Genomic DNA, 13,019 nt, shown 5'->3' with positions numbered 1-13,019 from the left:
TAACTCTTTGAAAGAAGTATTGTTTGTTTGTTTGTTTGGGTTTAACGCTGTTTTTCAACAGTATTTCAGTCATGTAACGGCGGGCAGTTAACCTAACCAGTGTTCCTGGATTCTGTACCAGTACAAACCTGTTCTCCGCAAGTAACTGCCAACTTCCCCACATGAATCAGAGGCGGAGGACTAATGATTTCAGACACAATGTCGTTTATCAAATAGTCACGGAGAACATACGCCCAGCCCGAGGATCGAACTCACGACCCCGTGATCCGTAGACCGAGGCTCTACCTACTGAGCTAAGCGGGCGGGTTTTGAAAGAAGTAATATCACACCATGCATATGATCACTTCATAAAGCCCTGCTGGGGAGCATCAAACAGTTCCATCAGTAACCTCGTTAGTAACGACACTATATGTGCGGAATTTGGTATCAGACACCACTAAAAATAAAAACAAACGATTCAATGTTAAGTTGTCAATATTTATACAATAAGAATGATACACTACCACCTTTCTTTTTCAGTTCTTACATAATTATGTATTCTAAAAGAGTTACCTATGAAGGTATTTCAAAAACATTGATGATCTATTTTCATCAAGTTTGCATTTTGTTAATCTTAAATTACTCCACAAAAAATAACGTTTAACTTAAAAATTAACTTGAATATTTAACTGTTCCTCTGAATGTCCATTTCTGCATGTCCAGCAATTCTGATTGTAGAAAAGATAAATATGTAGCACTTTTTAGTCTGAGAATGAAATGAACACAGACAACCAAAGTTGTAGCAATGTAATGCAGAGACCTTCACATAAAGAAATGTAAATAAGTCAGTGTCTTTAACTACCAGCTTGGTATTATCGATGTGATGCCATTATTGCTGCTACACCTGAAGCAAAAAACATAAAAACAGTTAACTGTCATTCACTTAAATATCATATACAATTACCAAATGGCAATGATGTGCTTTAAGTGGTTTACTGCAAGACTAAACCTATACTGGCACACCCCAAAAGGTATTTCCCTTGCAAGGACAAATCAATTCCTTCTGACATTAAAACACTTCACAAGTGCTACTGGTAACAATGCACTAAAACACTTTACTTTCACTTTTTATTTACAATTACTATTATAAACAAATTAAAGCATTTTCTAATTTGTGATTTTGTTTTTATATAAATCTATAGAAGCGACCCTTTAAATAATTAAACTACATACTGTCAAAAGTGATTTTCTCTGTGATATTTTTAGTTTTGATGTTATCCTCCTGGTTTGTGATATATACACTGCCATCATTACTCAGAGTCCAGCCGTATTTGTTAATCCACTGTTTGACTTGTGAATCTGAAACAAACAACAAATTTTAAGGCAGTGGACCAATCATGACAATCGGTAATTTCCCTTCAGTTACATCTTCTTCTTATATGTGTTAGCATTTTTCAGTTGTGTTGTAATTTTATAAACATTTAAAATGAAAATGCCTTATTTTCTTTTCCTTAGAGTATTTCATTGCAGAGAATCTGTTACTTTCTGCAGAATGCTGGGGTCAGCTAGGGTCAGTATGTATTTCAACATGTAGCTCCATAAATCTCTAGGGTCTAGGCTACCTAACTGGCAGGGCTAATGCTATAATTTATGAGATAGAATTCAATATTTGGGAGATAGCTTTCCATATTTTGTAGCTGGTATAAAAGGGGTTGTTTTCATGTTTGCTAGGCTGACTGGAGAGTTTCTGAGGTTAAGAAGTCAGAAGAGAACTTATCGATTTGAAACAACTGCTTACATATTTGTTATAAAATGACTTTAGTTTAGTATAGATTAAACACGTAATAACGGTAATTGGAGTTTTATGATTTGTGCATGTATATCTACAAACTTATTTAGTAGAGTTCCCCAGGGTACAAATAATTATTGCAGTTTTATGGAATCTATTGCTCATACAAGCTACATTTAAGGCCAAAATAAACAGATGATCAGAAATTGCTGATTGTCATTATGGGTCCACTACCTTAACCCTTACCCTGCTAAATTTCTCAAATGGACTGGTCCATCATTCAAATTCGGTCGCACCAATTATTATTATTCAAAGGGGTGTTCACTGACTATGATCAACCTGCACTGGTCGCAAAGGCTGAATCACTTGCAGCCAGCAGGCTAAAGATTAAAATTCAGAGTCTATCATAACACACTTTTTCCCCCCTTTTCCAGTTTCATGTATGTTTATGATTTACATCAATTTTCACCAATCTCATTTATGTAATAGTGGCAGGTTATCAAAAATAAGCTACAAGATATTAACACATCGTAAGCATTACAAAGATATTAACACATCATAAGCATTACAAACAAAAGCTGTAACACAGCAAGCTTGATGTTGGAAAGTGAAACAGGGGATAACAAAGGAAACTTATCCTATCACTTGAATCATTACTATGTCATTTTTTTTTATGTGGAACATCTGTTCTAAGTCTGAATCAAATCCATTATTAAAGACAGAGATACAGTGAAACTGCATCAAACCTTTCGCCTAAAATTTTAAGTAATTAGGAGGCTTAATTCATGAAATACTGAAGCAAGTTATTAACTTCATGCTGTAAGATGTGTCTGAATCAAATGCATTACGTAACAACAGCTGTTTGTAAAACACATATGCCCCTCCTCCCCTCCCCCTCCCCCCTGTCCCATTTCCAGTCTCTAGATCACTACAGACTTGACCACTGACCCACAAACACAATAGGGGCAATCTACTAGCCACATGCAAGTGAAAGTGCATCAAAACTTTAAGCAGGAATCTGGATGGGGAAGTGAAAGCAAGGGTGAGTAGGATGGTTCACACCAAGAAAACAAAACATGTCTCCATTAGCTAAATTCAGCTCTTAAAAGTTTTAAATTATTGTGGGAAACAAGTATGGGAAGCCCCTTTAGTAGTAAAAGAAATGTTGAAACACTTACCTGGAATTCCACCCAGAAGTTCTGTGAGATGATCAACTGGTATTGTTTGGTACGTTGCACCAACCACATGGCATACAACTGTAATATAGCATTTCATACCAAATCACGAATACTTTTACATCACAAAAATTTTGCAAAGCGTTATTTGTGTGCAGAACAGTTTGTTAATCTTTTTATACACATGACAACTGAAATGTTAGCAACTGTGGTTAAGGTAGTTCTGCATATTTGGATCAAATATTGTTCTGCAATGTAGAATTTTATAAAACAATTCTTTTTTTCGAAACATTTGGCACAAAACACTTATGTCTGATTATAAATCTTGGAAAAATTTACCTGTCACACACTTTAAAATTTCAAAATTAACATTTATACAGTACAGTGTTAGAGAAAGAGCTTGTGTTTTTAAGTCAATAGCTGTTGCATACAGGTAAACAGATGGAATATGTATTTCATTAAAATATCGAAATGTTCAATACAAAAGCTTTAATTCTACAAGTTTTATAGCAGAAGAAAAATCCAGTCAGCTATCAAATATCTCAAACTACGCCAATTCCCTGATTATTTGAAAAGAAAATAATATATACATAAATCATGTACATTGTAGTATTTCTTACATTTTCTAACAGAATCTTCAAATCCTCTTACACCCATTACAACATCTGGATCTTTCTGTATCAAAATCTGTAAAACAAAACAAAAGAGCCATGAGCCGTGCCATGAGAAAACCAACATAGTGGGTATGCGACCAGCATGGATCCAGACCAGCCTGCGCATCCGCGCAGTCTGGTCAGGATCCATGCTGTTCGCTAATAGTTTCTCCAATTCCAATAGGCATTAAAAGCGAACAGCATGGAGCCTGACCAGACTGCGTGGATGCGCAGGCTGGTCTGGATCCATGCTGGTCGCATACCCACTATGTTGGTTTTCCCATGGCACGGCTCATCAAAGGTTCATATAAAATGCTTCTATCAAGGTAACATTCTCGTTTAACTGGAATGTTCACTTTATAGAAGAGAGATGCTGGATCAAGGTAACATTCTCGTTTAACTGGAATGTTCACTTTATAGAAGAGAGATGCTGGATTTACTTCTAATTTCACTGATACAAATACCTGATTGAAGGTTTACACATTTAAATGAACTAAACAGCTTGGCTGATAATAAATGCTATAAAACAGCATTTTTTGTGTTCCATAAAATATATTAAGAATGCATATGTACATACCCAGAAATCTTGAAATCTGCATGTTTCTAGTAAATCTGCTAACTTCATAACAGTGTTAACAGGCTCTTCAGTTTGCTGACAGCAGTGAAGGAATAGTTAAACTTTACTATGCACATGTAAACACAATTATTATAAACATTTTATAGACCAATATTCCACGTTCTTCAATCATGTAGTGCCTGTTCAGTTTTTCAGTTCTATATGGTACTCAATAAACATAACAAACATTCCTCAATTCATTATTACCAGAAATTGTAAATGACAACTTTCCCCAGTGAGCTACTAACCTAAGGCATACTGTCAAACTCATCACTTATTCATCAAAGAAAACCTACCCCTGGCCATGGATCCAAGCCTACAATCTCACAGCTGCAAGTGTATTAGTTTACCTATTCAAATGAGATTGTTCTGACCTACTTTATAACATAAACTATTACAGTATCTCTTTAAATCTGCTGTCTGACATATGTTAATAACGTTTTGAAAAACTGAACATGTTATCTAACAAGATTCTTTCACTGGCTGACACTGTAGGTGCAGATGTAGTGGTATACGTCATTTAAGCATGAGAGCAATCTTACATTGCTGGGTGTAAGATGAAGTTTTCCAGAACCAGTGAAATCACCCACCCCAGTCTGGTATACAAGAATGTAACATGTGAACATAAAGCAGTATTTATCATAAAGGATACTCTGACAGTGTCTATCAGACATTTACATAAAGTGAAGTCTGTATGTGGTAGATTAGTTAGAGCTTTCATCAATATCTGTGCAGTAACATTGGTCTGGTAGTAGCCTGGGTTAAACTGATATCTGAAAATATAAAATTTGGTTGAGGTCTGTTATTTGTTTTTAATTATTGCCATATTTTTCAACATCAATTCAATTATGTTAATGTAGTCGTGGTCAACTTGCCTAACTGGTGTTCCTGAATTCAATACCAGTACAGTGGTCAACTTGCCTAACTGGTGTTTCTGGATTCAATACCAGTGCAATTTTTGCTCCATAAGTAACTAACAACTTCTCCATGTTAATCAGAGTTTGAAGACCACCAAATGTTTTCCATCAAATTGTCACAGAGAACATTTGCCTCATCCAAAGATCAAACTTCAGATTCATACTTGTGTGCTCTACCTTAAGGAGGCTGGGGCCTGTGGCAAAGTGGTTGTTTAAACCAAAAAAAAAAAAAAAAGGGGGAGAGTTTCAAATAAGCTTGGCTTTCTACTCAATCCTTTTTGCTGTAATTATATGACGTTTCAGGTTGTAAATATATATGAATAAAATATTGTTTAAACCAAAGTGTCAAAAATGGAACAAAATCCCACACGTTTTGGAGTGGGGAATGGGGCCAAATTACGGCCTAAAAATGGTCCCAAACAAACACTGGAACACAGTAGTACAAGCTACTATCATAGTTTGTTTCAAAAACTTTTCTGACCCTGAATATTTTTCATTCCATCAAAACCACTTTTCATAATCTTACCAAGTTATACTTACAACTTAAGCACTCCTAGATTAGCCTCTAAGTCATATGTATTTTCTCTTATTTGCATGTCTACATATCTTTCCAGTGTTCCAAGGTTCTCTGGGTTGTACCTACAATGGAAATAATAATTTCATCTGCTCATTTTCATAGATACTTTCTAATAAGAAAACTCTGCATCCCTTATTCCATATTTTAACACAGCATGATTTTTCTATCAGTTTTACAAAGATAAACAACAACTGACATGCAGACGGGTCCTAGAATATTACGATGTCAAATATATGAAAAGTAAAAAATGAGCCATTAGAAAGGTGTTTATGAGCATTTTGACATGTGCATTGCTTCCAGATCTGTTATTTTTTCTCAAAAATAAATCATTTCTGTATCAATGATTGGCTGTCTTTTGGGCAAGTGAATAATCTGTCAGAAAAATCTTTCTTCAAAGCCCAGTTACAAAGATTTTACGCACGACAACCGAGCGACAGCGTATGAAATCTCACACATTTTTTGTACCAAAGACTTCCCTCCAAAACACATCAAGTACACGTGGTCAGAACAAGCTAAATGAAAACTAAATGCAAACTAACAACACTAAAATTAACACTAAATAACACTTTTCATTGGCGGAGACAATTTACGCGATAAAGTCCAAATCGTACCCAAATATAAACAAGCATCTATGGTAGACGAAGATGATTTACGAAATTAAAATTGAATAGCGACTAGTAAGTAGCTAAGTAGGATTGAACCTAATTTTTAGTCTTACAAGTTAGTTTGTAAATACAATTTAGCCCGTTCTGACCTAGGTACGTTACTGCCACTGGTGGATAATTACAGGTTTTTAGACTTCAGACTTAAAACTGGTTATCTATGCAGGTTCATGATAAACCGACGCAGTGGTCAATAGGGCTAAGACACTTTCCTTCGGAGGTGAAGGCCCCTGGTTCGAATCCTGGCTACTCCCATTGCGGTGTGTCCTTGGGCAAGGCACTTTTATCATGATTGCCTCAGTCAACCCAGCTGTAAATGGGTACCAGCAAATTGCTGGGGCACATACAAACTTCTTTACCAAGGTTTTACTGGCTACAATAACAACTAAAAGAACAAGTAACTCTAACGTGAGGTCAAAATTATCTCCCCTCGTGCACCTGTCTGCCCAGGCAAATTAATTTGCGCAGATGTTTTGGAAAGTAGCTTATTTGCATAAATTATGCGCAGAAACAAGTTCTACGTGACATATTTATTCTTTATTCTCCTGAAAGAAACTGCATTCAAATTGATCCAAGTTAAGCTTTGCAAGGTGGAAAATAGCCAGGACATGTTTCTGGTGGGTGAAAGAAGCCTCAATTTCCGAGAAGCGGGAAGTGATTATTCGAATTTTGTCCATAAATGTCAAAATTTTTCTGGAATCTTGGGAGAATTCCAGGCGTATTAATATACGGTTGCTATTAGGGGCCATGATCTATTCTGGGAACAAGACCGATTTCTATACCGAAAATGCATGTTGAAGAACAGCCGACAAAATTTACGAAAATCCAAACAAACAACAATTCAAGGGTTTGATATATTCTGTTGTTCTTAAATACGTGAATGTCAATTAATACAGGTAATATTGTGGTATGACTATGTGTATTAAATCGAGAAAAATGCACTACATGTGAATATTGAGGCATTTTTTTCCCCTAGCAACCACGTTTTAAACGAGAGCGGGACTTAACGCGGGATGTTCAATACGCTTGCGCGCGCACTCTAACTTCTGCTGGCTCGAAAGTAAATAGTATAGTAAATGTTTGTTTGTGTGGGGGTAAGGTATAATCGGTTTTAACCGTTCTTAAAATAGGGTCGCTCAAAAGCTCTACAAAGCTTATGTTAATTGTTTCACAAAGCGACGGTAAATAAAATTTACCTTTGTTTATTTACCTTTACCCTCTAAAACTGACACTGATCTTTACCCTTTCAATATGACAGCGACACTGGCAGAAAATTTTGAATGGACAAATTATGGCATCAGTATGGTGGATGACTATTTGGCCTAGCCCTCAATAATCTGTTGTATTTTGGAGAGAGTTAGTTTCGATCGTAGTTGTTGTATATTTTACCAGTGTGTTACCTGTCAATTCCCTTCAATAAGGTCGCAACCGTTGATCTCATAGCATCTGCCATCTCGCTGAACATGTGCGGAAACAGACTACTTTACAACGCCGGTGTAAAGTCGTAAAGTATACCACAGTGTAGAAACAGTGAACAACCCAAACGGAAATAGCGATGTGATTATACGACATACACAGTATCTGGGTTTACACGCCGCTGCTATTTTCATTTATTTTTACACTATAGTGGAGTTTAGGCGTCTTTATCTGTAAGTAGTCAATAAATTATACATTCGTCTTAGATTTCATCAGTACTGTAAGTGTGTTAAATACCGTCGTTATGCTACCGTAATCAAAAGTAACCACCGATTTCTGTTGAAACTTCGGAAAGTGTCACACGAATAAACAAAGTTTTCCCTTCTAGTTGATAATGGACGTGTATAAGATTCATATTAAAGAAGTCCTGCATTGTCAATAAAGTGTTCTTAAACTCATGCGTTTCAAGGTATTTATCATTTGCGTAGAAATATACTGATTTCTGTAGTCAATGTGTCATTTCATATTGAACGATTTATTGGAAACTGTCTACAATGATGTGAACGATTTGTTGCGATTTTATTGAAAATTTATAGCAATTAACTGGGAATAATTATAGTTATTCTTTTTCATTTAACTGTTGAAACTGGAGAGATTTTGTAGACAGTGCCAGTGGTATTGGACCTGAAAGAACTTAAAACATTTATAATGCAGTTTTAGCAAATACAAATGTACATACAATAACTAATTTGTGCAATATGTGTTTGAAACTTGGCAGCTGTTAAGTGTGAGCGACAATTATTCATGACTATGTTGGGTATAGTTTAGATATAGTTATAGTTTACTAAATATGTAAGAACAAAATCTCAATTAGATTTTTCGGCCATCTAGTTCGCTTTACATTTTACATTTCTGTGCTTTAAGTCCATTGCCTTCCATAATTTTTGTTATGACTCGAATATGAGACAGTATTTTGTGTGTTTGTCATCAGGCTATTTGTTTTGGGATGAGGGCTTAGTGGCTTTCTTTTTCTTCCCGGGTTAATCTTTTTAACACATGTTTTAGGTTGAGGGCTATAAATAAGTGGCATTCTTTCTCTTCCTAGGTTAATATTTTTGTCAAATGACGGGAACACGCAGTGTAGACGCTGGCACTACCTCATTCTCGTGTAATATAGCCTTCACTATCAAGACATTACACCTCTGGGACAATACACCCTTGGACTTTACTCCTCCAGGTCTTTACACCCTAGGACTTTACACCTCCCTTATTTATATACTATAGATATCTATTGTATCGGCAATAATAGTTATTCATTATTTAAGTTATAATTGATTTGATTAAATAGATGGTGTTAGTCACACTTACACTGAGTAATTGATAATTAAAAGTTAGGCTTGTGGATATTAATCCACTGTTGATGGTAATGAAATAGATTGAAATTGTTAGGGAAATAAAAGGGTATTTTTGTAGGCTCTCAACAAAAAATATTTAGCCTTATCTGACTGATATTTTCCAAATAGATTTTAATTCTTTTATAGATGTTTTAAGAATGAATGCTGGTTCAAAATTTTGTCTTGTTGAAGTTTACTTTAACTAGGTCACTAGGTCAAATCAAAGAAAACCCTTGTGTATGCGATAGAGGCTGTATTTTTCAATTAATCTTCATGAATATTGGTCAGAATGATAACCTTGATGAAATCTAGGCCGAGTTCGAAAATGGGTCATCTCGGGTCAAAAACTAGGTCACTAGGTCAAATCAAAGAAAAACCTTGTGTATGCGATAGAGGCTGTATTTTTCAACTGATCTTCATGAAATTTAGCCAGAATGATTACCTTGATAAAATCTAGACCAAGTTCGAAAATGGGTCACCTGGGGTCAAAAACTAGGTCACTAGGTCAAATCGAAGCAAAACATTGTGTATGCAATAGAGGATGTATTTTTCAATTGATAATAAACAAGATTTTATACTCATAATTTTGAATAAAATAATTAAATATATGAAAAGTTGTAAATATATATATATAAAACCTTGGACTTTACACCTCCCTTTTGGGAGGAGTAATGTCTCAGGTTTGGGAGGTGTAAAGTCCCAGGGTGTATTGTCCCAGAGGTGTAAAGACCTGAATTCACAACATATTCATCATGCTTTTGCAGTTTAAAAATCTAAGTAGTTTTAAAACACTTTCTCACCTTTTTCCTTTTCTCATGTTATTCTGACTAAGCAGCTTTTGTTCGAGTGTTGTTAATTTAGACTACATAATTTGCCTAAGCGGGGTCTCCGTGGCCGAGTGGTTAAGGTCGCTGACTTGAATCACTTGCCCCTCATCGATGTGAGCCTCACTCGGGACGTTGAATTCTTCATGTGAGGAAGCCATCCAGCTGGCTTACGGAAGGTCGGTGATTCTACCCAGGTGCCCTCTTGTGATGAAATAATGCACGAAGGGGCACCTGGGGCCTTTCTCCACTATTAAAGCTGGAAAGTCGCCATATGACCTATGATGTGTCGGTGCGACGTTAAATCCAAACAAAAACAAAAAAAACTTGCCTTAGCCTTTTTTTTCACTTTAAACATATTTTATTCCCAGTAATCCATGTACAGATTAAATACATACATCGTAGTTTATACAAAATAATTTGGAAAGGATAATAATGAAACACACATTCTTACAGAATCCTCCTTAATGTTTTTTTTCGAGTGTCATTATTTTAAATTTGGATTGCTAAACTTGCTTAAGCCTCTGTATTCGTTTGCTGAGCACAAATATTATTTAGTACTTTTTTCAAGGGCGATTCTAATTTATTAGCGGATTCTTTTTTATTTTTAGCTCACCTGAGCAATGCACAGGTGAGTTTTTCTGATCGCTCGATGTCCGGCGTCTGTCGTCCGTCGTCTGTCGTCTGTCTGTCAACATTTAGCTAGTGTATGCGATAGAGGCTGTATTTTTCAATTAATCTTCATGAATATTGGTCAGAATGATAACCTTGATGAAATCTAGGCCGAGTTCGAAAATGGGTCATCTCGGGTCAAAAACTAGGTCACTAGGTCAAATCAAAGAAAAACCTTGTGTATGCGATAGAGGCTGTATTTTTCAATTAATCTTCATGAATATTGGTCAGAATGATAACCTTGATGAAATCTAGGCCGAGTTCGAAAATGGGTCATCTCGGGTCAAAAACTAGGTCACTAGGTCAAATCAAAGAAAAACCTTGTGTATGCGATAGAGGCTGTATTTTTCAATTGATCTTCATGAATATTAGTCAGAATGATTGCCTTGATGAAATCTAGGCCGAGTTCGAAAATGGGTCATCTCGGGTCAAAAACTAGGTCAAATCAAAGAAAAACCTTGTGTATGCGATAGAGGAGGCATTTTTCAATTAATCTTCATGAATATTGGTCAGAATGATAACCTTGATGAAATCTAGGCCGAGTTCGAAAATGGGTCATCTCGGGTTAAAAACTAGGTCACTAGGTCAAATCAAAGAAAAACCTTGTGTATGCAATAGAGGCTGTATTTTTCAATTCTTCTTCATGAATATTGGTCAGAATGATAACCTTGATGAAATCTAGGCCGAGTTCGAAAATGGGTCATCTCGGGTCAAAAACTAGGTCACTAGGTCAAATCAAAGAAAAACCTTATGTATGCGATAGAGGCTGTATTTTTCAATTGATCTTCATGAATATTGGTCAGAATGATTACCTTGATGAAATCTAGGCCGAGTTTGAAAATGGGTCATCTTGGGTCAAAAACTAGGTCACTAGGTCAAATCAAAGAAAAACCTTGTGTATGCGATAGAGGCTGTATTTTTCAATTGATCTTCATGAATTTTGGTCATAATGATTACCTTGATGAAATTTAGACCAAGTTGAAAATGGGTCATATGGGGTAAAAAACTAGGTCACATCGAAGAAAAACCTTGTGTATGCAATAGAGGCTGTATTTTTCAACTGATCTTCATGATATTTAGCCAGAATGATTACCTTGATAAAATCTAGGCGGAGTTCGAAAATGGGTCATCTGGGGTCAAAAACTAGGTCATTAGGTCAAATCGAAGAAAAACATTGTGTATGCAATAGAGGATGTATTTTTCAATTGATCTTCATGAAATTTGGGCAGAGTGATTGCCTTGATGAAATCTAGGTCGAGTTTGAATATGGGTTATCTGAGGTCAAAAACTAGGTCACTAGGTCAAATTAAAGAAAAATCTTGTGTATGCGATAGAGACTGTTTTTTTTTTTCAATTGATTTTTATGAAATTTGGTCAGGATGATTGCCTTAATGAAATCTAGGTCGAATTTGAATATGGGTCATCTGAGGTCAAAAACAGGTCACTTGGTCAAATCAAAGAAAAAACTTGTGTATATGATAGAGGCTGTATTTTTCAATTGATCTTTATGAATTTTGGTCAGAATGATTGCCTTGATAAAATCTAGGTCGAGTTTGAACATGGGTTATCTAGGGTCAAAAACTAGGTCATATCTAAGAAAATGCTTGTTTTATCACAAGAGACCAATTTTTTGGTTCAATCTTAATGAAAATTGGTCAGAATATTTATTTCCATGAAGTCACAAGGTCAAACATGTTTTACACTGTTATGGTGTGTTTCTTAGGTGAGCGACCTAGGGCCATCTTGGCCCTCTTGTTATTGTTGTTTTTTCTTTAATTGGTATCATCATTATTTTGCTATTGTTAACTTTTTTTGGGATTACTTGGAAATCTTTTGTGAATAAAACTTTCTTATTGTCAATGTTGTCGTGTGTTTCGATTTTAATTTGTATGTTTTCGTCAGTTTGGAATAAAGTTGTGTTTAATTATGTTTTCAAAGTCTGGTGTCGTTTCTTTGCAATAATAACACTAATATTGCTTCATTGTACCTAAAACAGACAGAAATCAGAATTTAATTATAATTTGTAATAACAATCTGCCGTTCAATATGAACAAAATCGTATTAAAATATTTGCAATAAGTAGTACAATCGTGTGTGTAAAATCGAAATAAGTCGTTCACTATCATTTCAGTAAGGCGTACAATACAATACAATACACAGCACCGCAAATTTAAAACGAAATACGGGAGGAATTAAGGTTGCAATCGTTATCAATGAAAAAGAAGCCCGCCCGCTTAGCTCAGTAGGTAAGAGCGTCGGTCTACGGATCGCGGGGTCGCGAGTTCGATCCTCGGGCGGGGCGCATGTTCTCCGTGACTATTTGATAAACGACATTGTGTCTGAAA

At 35.7% G+C, this 13,019-nt stretch overlaps 1 protein-coding gene across 1 annotated transcript; it reads right to left on the bottom strand.

Moving 5' to 3' along the window:
• Positions 1–463: 463 nt before the first annotated feature.
• LOC123526623 (eukaryotic translation initiation factor 3 subunit K-like) lies at positions 464–7,922 on the bottom strand. The gene is made up of 8 exons (XM_045305872.2): positions 7,769–7,922; positions 5,670–5,768; positions 4,865–4,985; positions 4,174–4,248; positions 3,564–3,630; positions 2,947–3,024; positions 1,213–1,338; positions 464–883 (listed from the first exon to the last, which is right to left on the bottom strand). The coding sequence occupies exons 1-8, from the start codon at positions 7,831–7,833 to the stop codon at positions 852–854; spliced, it is 663 nt and encodes a 220-aa protein (XP_045161807.1). The 5' UTR covers positions 7,834–7,922; the 3' UTR covers positions 464–851.
• Positions 7,923–13,019: the final 5,097 nt, after the last annotated feature.

Source organism: Mercenaria mercenaria, chromosome 1, assembly GCF_021730395.1.
Source record: "Mercenaria mercenaria strain notata chromosome 1, MADL_Memer_1, whole genome shotgun sequence".
NCBI lineage: Eukaryota > Metazoa > Mollusca > Bivalvia > Venerida > Veneridae > Mercenaria > Mercenaria mercenaria.
This window is presented reverse-complemented; position numbering and strand designations above follow the sequence as displayed.